Source organism: Galeopterus variegatus, unplaced genomic scaffold, assembly GCF_000696425.1.
Source record: "Galeopterus variegatus unplaced genomic scaffold, G_variegatus-3.0.2 Scaffold759, whole genome shotgun sequence".
Classification (NCBI taxonomy): Eukaryota; Metazoa; Chordata; class Mammalia; order Dermoptera; family Cynocephalidae; genus Galeopterus; species Galeopterus variegatus.
Genome location: NW_007726870.1, coordinates 102,498 through 110,924, shown reverse-complemented (window position 1 = coordinate 110,924; position 8,427 = coordinate 102,498). Strand labels below are relative to the sequence as shown.

The 8,427-nt window shown below is 34.2% G+C and overlaps 1 protein-coding gene across 1 annotated transcript in view; it reads right to left on the bottom strand.

Moving 5' to 3' along the window:
• RERGL (RERG/RAS-like) overlaps positions 1-6,812 on the bottom strand; it is a 10,935-nt gene extending 4,123 nt beyond the window's left edge. The window contains exons 1-3 of the mRNA XM_008572153.1: positions 6,705-6,812; positions 5,682-5,738; positions 625-698 (exon numbers count right to left, since the gene is read on the bottom strand). Coding sequence (XP_008570375.1) covers positions 625-698; positions 5,682-5,738; positions 6,705-6,756 — 183 coding nt within the window. The 5' untranslated portion in view covers positions 6,757-6,812. The remainder of the gene's footprint in view (positions 1-624; positions 699-5,681; positions 5,739-6,704) is intronic.
• Positions 6,813-8,427: the final 1,615 nt, after the last annotated feature.

Here is an 8,427-nt window from a genome sequence, read left to right as displayed (position 1 = left end):
ATATCCACATACTTGTTTTGCAAAGAGAAAATATTTTCTGTGTTACAAATGGAATTATATATCGATTTCGGTACTAGATTTAAATCAGTAAAAAATAAAAACATTGACAAGATTCAGCTAAGACTTAAGGAGTATTTTACCAAAAAAAATCTGCCCCATGGAGTTGTTTTAAAATCTTGAACAACTGGCCATTCTTTCTCTTACTTATACAATCCTGTTTTAACTATTTTTATACTTTGAATGAACAAAGAAGTTTGTACTCAAAATCTTTCTTACTTATGCTCTACTGACAAGACTTAGTGAAAATATAAACTGAATTGATAAGCTACTAAACTATTAATTTCTGACAGTTATACTGTGACCTGATAGAAATATGTTATAAGTGCAGCCTAATACTGCCATTTTAAAGATATTTGTGATATGACATTTTCGATATAAATTCACAGAAAAACCAGAAAATTAAATTTACAACACTAAAAGTGATCTCTTGAAAATTTTAATAATTAAAATTGAGATGAAATTTTGTTTTAACACTGGCTACATTTCACTAATCCTTATCAAATCTTCTTCAAATCACAACTGAAAAATAAAAATAAAAATAAAATTGTGCTCAGTTTTACTTACTTGAGTACAAGGGTCGTATATTTCTAGATTCAGTTGCTTCCCTTCCAAACACAAATGCTTATTATAGATAGATTCTGCAAAAACATATATATATTCATTGTCAGAATAAAAAACTTCAGAATAAAAAAATGGACTCACATCTGGACCACAGTTTAGTAAAATCAACCGGTCATATTTCAGTGCAATACTACAGTAGCTTTTATTCATGTCTAGTATCCAGACATATGTATTTGTTCTATTTACTCAGATATTTTTCTACAAAAGAACTTTACCTCTCTCTCTATTTATCTACATGGCTTTTTGCTCATGTACTTATCCTATTACTATGGATGGAGTGAAATATCGGGGTTCCTATCTAAGGCCAATTCATTCTCCCTCAACTAGTTGTGACTTCCCCTCACCTACTGTAAGAAATTACTTCAGCAATTCTACCTCTCTCTTCTGCATCATGATTTTTTTCTTCTTTGCTTTATTATTACCAACATCTTACAAACATGCTGAATTTCTCCTAACTTAAAGATGTTGAGACTCAGTGGTCAGTTCTGTGTCTTAATCCCATTTGCTCTATCAGTAGCATTAATGTAGCTAATCACTCCTGCGTCCTTAAGATATTTCCTTCAAAGCAACACACTCTCCTGTTTGTCTATTTCAATCTTTTTCCCTTTTGCTCCATCTTAGTAATTTTTATTTGTCCCACCATAACTTCCCTCACTCCAAACATAGATCCAGTTCACAGATGTCTTCTTTACCTATGCTCCTTTGCTGATCTCATCCAGTCCCAAGCCTTTCTATACAATTATTACTGATGAACCCAACTTAAAACTGAACCCCTGATTTCCCTGCAAAAACTTCATCTTCCACAGTTTTATTTTGTTAAATAGCCTACACATAACTCCAGTTTTTCAGGTAAAAATGCTTTAAGATCATCTTTGATTCTTTCTTTCTCTTACACCCCAATTTTATTGTATTAAAAATTCCTTTTTACTCTACCTTCAAAGTATATTTTTTGTTTGTTCGTTTTTGGTTTTTTTATTGAAACAAATTTGATTATACGTATTTGTGGGGTACAGAGTTGACTATCAATATTTGTGTATGGTATGTGATGATCAAATCAATAATTAGCATATTCATCATTACAGAATGTAGTCGTCCTTTGTGTCCATTAACTGGTTTCTCGCTAACCCCCATTCCCTCCCTCTTTCCCACCTCTAGTAACCATAGTTCTGTTCACTTCTGAAAGTTCAATGTATTATTGTGATTGTTCTTCCTTTTTTCTTTTTTCTTTTTTTAACTTTTAGCTTCCACTTATGAGTGAGGACGTGAGGTATTTCTCTTTCTGTACCTGGCTTATTTCACTTAACATGATTTTCTCCAAGCTCATCCATGTTGCTACAAATGGCAGAATTTCATTCTTTTCTATGGCTGAGTGTATAAGCTTTTGCAAAGTATATTTTGAATTTGTCTGCATCTCACCACCTCCATTGCTAACACTCTAATCCAAGCCACTATTATCTCTTGCTTAGATTATTGTAAAATTTCCACTAATCTCTCTGCTTTCATCCCTCCCCTAACTCCCTTCCTGTCCCCAGTTTGTTCTCAACACAGGAGCAGAAGTGTACCTTGTAGCCAGATCTGATACTTGTGGAATCAAATTGCTCCAGTGGCTCCCCATCTCACTTGGGTTAAACCGAAGCCTTGAAAATGTCCAAGAATATCCTTTAGTATCTAGTCCGTCGCTACTACTGTGACCTCAGTGCATCTCTCTGGCTATTATCTCTCACGTTCTCCCCACTAGCCTTCGTACCATTCTTCAGATTTTTCAGAAATTTCCTGTTTCAAAACTCTGGTGATTGTTCTTTCCTCTGCCTGGCACTTAATCCCCTTAATATCTTCATGTCTTGATCTTCACCGTGTCTCTGTTCAAATGTCACCGTCTCAGTAAAGTCTACCCTGCCTATCCTATTTTAATTTGCCACATGCCATATTGGTGTCACTCCCTTGTCTAGATTTATCTTTTCTTCATAGAATTTACCAACATATGTTATAATTTATATTTAATTATTTTTCCCAAATTGACTCAACCTTCCCTCCTGATTGTAAACCCCATGAAGGATTGGATATTTGTCTTTTTGTTCACTTCTGTACCCTCTCCACCTGGAAGAGTATATGGGACACAGTAGTTGCCCAATAAATACTTGTTGAATAAGTGAATGAATTCAGTTCTATAATTTTCCTGTAGTGTTTTGATAAAAGATCTAGTTCTCTACAAAATAGAATACTGACACAAAATCGTGACCCATTCTGGCAAATACTCTGTAACCTGTAGTTGAAAACTAGAGCAGAAGTTTGGGGAGCTACTGTCTCCCCAGAAGGTTAAGGTCGACTCTTTAAATCCTTCCCTTCCCCAGAGTATTAGGATTGACATATTAAATCCTTCCAAGTTACATTTAATAAAATGTATAGTTTTATCAAAACTGAAATTATGTTCTCAGACAGTTTCTTCTAAACTTCATAGATTTGCTATCGACTCTGGAGCATAAAATTTCCTTTTAGACATTTTGAAATATCTACTCTCAGATCTTAAACACTGCCACAAGGGTCATCAACGCTCAAAATTTTTAGAATTGTATTATTTTCCATGCTAGCCTTTACTTACTAGATAGACTCATTTTTGCTTGTTTGCCCTCACAGACTTGATGATCCTTTGATCATTTGGTTGGCTGTTCAAAATATCTCTAGGTCTTAGATTATTAATTGAGAAATATTAGCCAGAAATGTGTCAACATTTCACTTGTTTCTGTAACAGTATTGTATAAATGATTTAGGTGAGGTTTTTTGTTGTTGTTGTTATTGTTGTATGAATGCTGTATTGTTTTATTTATGCTTTGTTTTACTTTTTAATTCTGAAGCATTGTTTCATGCCTGATTACACAGCTTGTTTGTTATGTTGACAATTTTTTTCCTTCTTGATCAGTTTTTATTTTTATTTGTATTTTTTTAATTATACATACGTGTGGTGCACGATGTTGATTTTCAGTAATTGTGTTGAATGTGTGGTGTTTAGATCAGTATAGTTGGCTTATTCATCATTACAATATGCAATCATTCTTCACATCCATTAACCAATTCCTCATTAGCCCCCCTTCCTCTCCCCCTCCCCTCCCCTTTTCCACCTCTAGTTTTCTAAAAGTTCAACATATTACTGTGATTGTTGTTTCCTTCTCTTTCTCTCTGTCTCTCTTTATTGTCATTCATTTGTTTATGGCTTCAGCTTCCAGTTACTAGTGAGAATGGGATTGGATTATATAAACTAAAAACCTTCTGCAGAACAAAGGAAACAATCAATAAAGTGAAAAGACATCCTACGGAATGGGAGAAAACGTTTGCAAACTATACATCTGGCAAGAGATTAATACCCAGAATATACAAAGAGCTCAGACAATTTTACAGCAAAACAACAAATAATCCAATTTAAAAATGGGCAAAGGAGCTAATTCGACATTTCTCAAAGGAAGACATACGAACGGCCAACAGGTATATGAAAAATGCTCAACATCACTAATCATCAGGGAAATGCAAATCAAAACCACTTTGAGATATCACCTCACCCCAATGAGACTGGCTATTATAAAAATGACAGAGACTAACAAATGCTGGTGAGGAGGTGGAGAAAGAAGAACCGTCCTGCACTGTTGGTGGGACTGTAAATTAGTACAGCCTTTATGGAGAAGAGTACAGAGGTTCCTTAAACAACTACAGATAGAACTTCCACATGATCCAGCAATTCCGCTACTGGGGATATATTCAGAGCTTATGTTGACCTTTTGTCTGAGGTTGTTGCACTCAGAAATGAAACAATAGGAATTTTTAAAATCTATATTCCTTCTTTCTATAAAACTTTTCATGCTCCTGTTCTAAACTGTTCACTATGTTGGGCTGGCAGGTTAGCTCAGTTGTTTAGAGCACAGCATAATAGCCCCAAGGTTAGGGATTCAGTTCCCCCTACAGGCCAGCCATCAATCAATCAATCAATCAATCAATTAATCAATTGATTAATTGTTCACAATGTCATGTGGACTGAAGTACTCTCTTAGATACAGATAGGGACTACACAATACCATACTTTAAGGTTATTTTCTGAAATACTCTAATAATGTTACCGCATAAATGAATGCTGAAGATTTATTTTTTGTTTCTCACAGAAAAACACACTTGCAATCATAAATTCCTCTTACACTAAGTAATATTAAACAAAAAATAATTCCTCTTTCTCCCAGTTCTCATGCTTTCTATAATTCTGTCACTCTTATTTAAAACAAACAAATTTGTTTTCCCTTATCTCTATGCTTTCAATCAGGTAAGATAGTAGTATCATTATATTGATTAATGGCTGAGCCAAAAATATACTTAAAGTTTTGGCAAAATTCCTCACTTCTTATGCTGTGAAATTTCCCATGTGTCACAATAATTCTTATAACAATAACAAAAATTTATAGCAGACTTAGTGAAATGACCCTAAGATTATATCAAGGTGCCCTGGCATCTGTTTTAGAATTTCTCTGAAATTTATATAAACAATGTAGATAATAATAATATGATATTTAATCAAGGCACACTTTTCTCATTATTTTCACATTTTTTGCAATAAACTTTACTTTGTAGATACTTGTGCTTTTAGCATTGATTTGTCTTAATCTTCTAACAAGTGTTGATTTAATTTCAAAATTGCTTCATAGCTTATAAGAAACATTCATACTCACATATTCTATGATATTTTGGAGAGAGGATCCCAGTTTTAATGTTTTTCTGGTTTGAGACTTTGAAACCATCTAGCTTTCTAATTCATCTTAATTAACATCAAATTGGGTGAGTTTTTCATAAAAGATCATTCAATTCAAGTACCTATTCTGACTTTTCTAACCAGAATCTGTGAATAAATAGATTTCTTAGTAAGTGTAAAAATGGCAGATTATATCAAAAGTTTCCTTCCCTTTAATTGGGGTTTCATTATGATGTTGACATTTTAAGGTAGAAAAAAGTCTAGAATAGTGACTTACCAAAATTAGAAGCATATTCTCCAATGAATCGCTTGGTAAGAAACCGTACAGTAAGGGCTGCAAAACAAACAAGCTGGATTTAGGGTCTGTTGTGGTTTAGTATAAATATAATTTAGATATGTACATAAGGTTTTGTCTTTCAGCTCAAAAATGACCATGACTTAATGAAGACCCTAAAATTCTACTAAATTCTGGCCTGAATAATAATAGTCAACAATATTTCCATGGAAAAACTATAATGATTAGAAAGCCAGAAAGAAAGAGGTCTTCAAGTGTGAGTACTGCACGTTCAAATCAATATCTAGTTAATTGATGAATGCAAAAATATGTGAGTACTTGCACTTGCTTAAGGACATAAGGACTTAAAAATCCAGGAAGTAGGGAAAAAACCTATAGTGTCAGTTTACTTTATTGCAGCTCCTAAGTCAGCCAGTGATTATGTCATGTCTCACTAGGCTCAAATGGCTCTATGGGTGATGTCCTCATTACCAAAATAATGTAGACAAAACCAAAGCAAAATAAAACAAAGCTGAAACATAGCTTCCAAACTTAGGACACACGTTGCTCAATTCCAGCGCATCCACAGAGCCACACCCCTACAAACATTTTTCACTTAGGTAATGCTGCATTTAAGAAATGATTCACAGGTCTTCATGCCTCTTTCTCTACCTTAGTCTCTGAGCAGAAGAGTCCTTTAAAGGCCATTGTATGGGGGGCTGGTGTGTTGCAGTGAGAAGTAGGTGCAATAGTGATGGAGAGATTTCCTGTTATTCCTATAAAGTTTAAATATCAGTAGAATAAGATACAAATTAGTACTTCAAATAATCTTGCTACACTTGCCTATACATTTCTATACACATACAGTTAAAATGAAAACTCCTAATGAAAAATAATGTGCATAAATCTCAGTAAGAAAATTAGACAAGAAGGATAGATAGATGACAGGTAAATAGATAAACACGTCAATGTGCGTTTCCCTCCTTCTGCACTCCACACTAAACCACAGGAAACCGCAACACTCACCAGATTTGCCTGTGCCTTCCCCACCCAAGACAGCAAGCTTCACCTCATTCATCTTGCTTTTCTGCTCCTTCTTGGTCAGTCCTGTCGTTTAGAACTATGCTGACTTGTGCCAAGCATATGTTTTTTTTACTTCCTTTTTATTGCTTCTCTCATTTCTCCAAGACCAACTCCAGCCCATAATCCTACCATCCAATAGGAACTTTAAAAATGTTTTTCTAGAGTAGTTTTCAACATATTCCATTTTTAAAAAATTGGAGTTACTATTTAAACACTAAGGCTCATTAAGCCCATAGTTATGTATTTGGAACAGAAGCTTAGGTCCCAATCTTTTATTTTTGTGAACTTGGAATCCACCTTTTCCTAGGACTTAGAAAAATGATCTCTTTTCATTTATAAAGTTTTTAGAGGATAGGTAAGCCTCTTTGTAAATTTACTTTGATTGGATCGGTTTTGTTGTTTCAATTAATACCTGAGCCTATATCTTCTAGGATTTCTTCTGTGAAAGACATGTGGAAATAAGATAATTCAGTCATGAAAAGAAATAAGAGAAAAAAGAGGATAACTATCTAGGATTTCTGAGTTTAGTTTTGATAGCAATGCAAACAAATGTTCAGACCATGTTTGAGAATTTATGAGGTTCTCAAGGAAAAAAAAAATGTGCTCTGCAGAGTTTCAACCTTTCGATGTCTTCCTTAGTAAGTAATTTCTCATTTTTAAAAAATGTTACACCAGTAGTAGTAATATTTGTGGGGAAAAAGTAAAGCAATCAACCTCATGTTGTTTGAAAAGAAGTAAACAGGAGCCTGTCATATTTCCTTCTGTAGCCAAAAAGGAAATTGGAATTAGAAAAGAGACATGAAAACGGGGGAAAAATTGGAAGGGGTATTCTTATATAATTTATTCCTGCTGTGTAATAAAGATGTACATTTAGCATGCTAAATCAGGAGTCTTTCATACTTTCATACTCCACATAGCCCATTATTTCTTTCCTCTTCTCTCTCCCTATTTATAGATTTATAAACTTTACAACAAATAGAAGAATTCAGCCTCTGTGTGTACAATTTTGAGGCTTAAGTGAAGGAATTGTATTTTCAGGCTGAGCTGATCATAGAAGTAACAATATGCTTTTTAAAAATAAAATTAACAAACACTTCTTAATTACCATTGTATTTTAAAGTTATGTTATGTTTATGAGGTCAATGGTTAAATACTGAATTTCTTCCCTAATGCAGTCTAAAGCCTATTCAAAGAAAAATGGAAACAATTATAAGTACAATAAATATGATTGTTGCTCAAATAGGGCTTTAAGGACTGGGGAAAGCAAAGCAGTGGATAGAAAGGTCTTTAAAAAGTGGGGAAAGCTTGAAACATGAGCAGCACCCAGAGAGGGAAGAAAAATAGATTGGGGATTAGGGAGATGTGTCTATTCCAATAGAAGAAACAAACTCTGTAAAGGAAAAAGGGCAAGAGCAAGAATGTCAATTTGTGGGATCAACAAGGTAACAGTTGATGCAACTTAGATTCTTCTTTTTATTGCAAATTCTAAGAAAAAAAAAAATGCTGTGTTCTTTAATTTGAGCAACTACATTACAATGAATTTTTTTTTTTTTTGTCCTGTTTTTTTGAGACTGGCTGCACCGCGCTCAGCCAGTGAGCGCTGTGAGTGCACAGGTCATCCCTATATAGGATCTGAACCCGCAGCGGGAGCACTGCGGCACTCTCA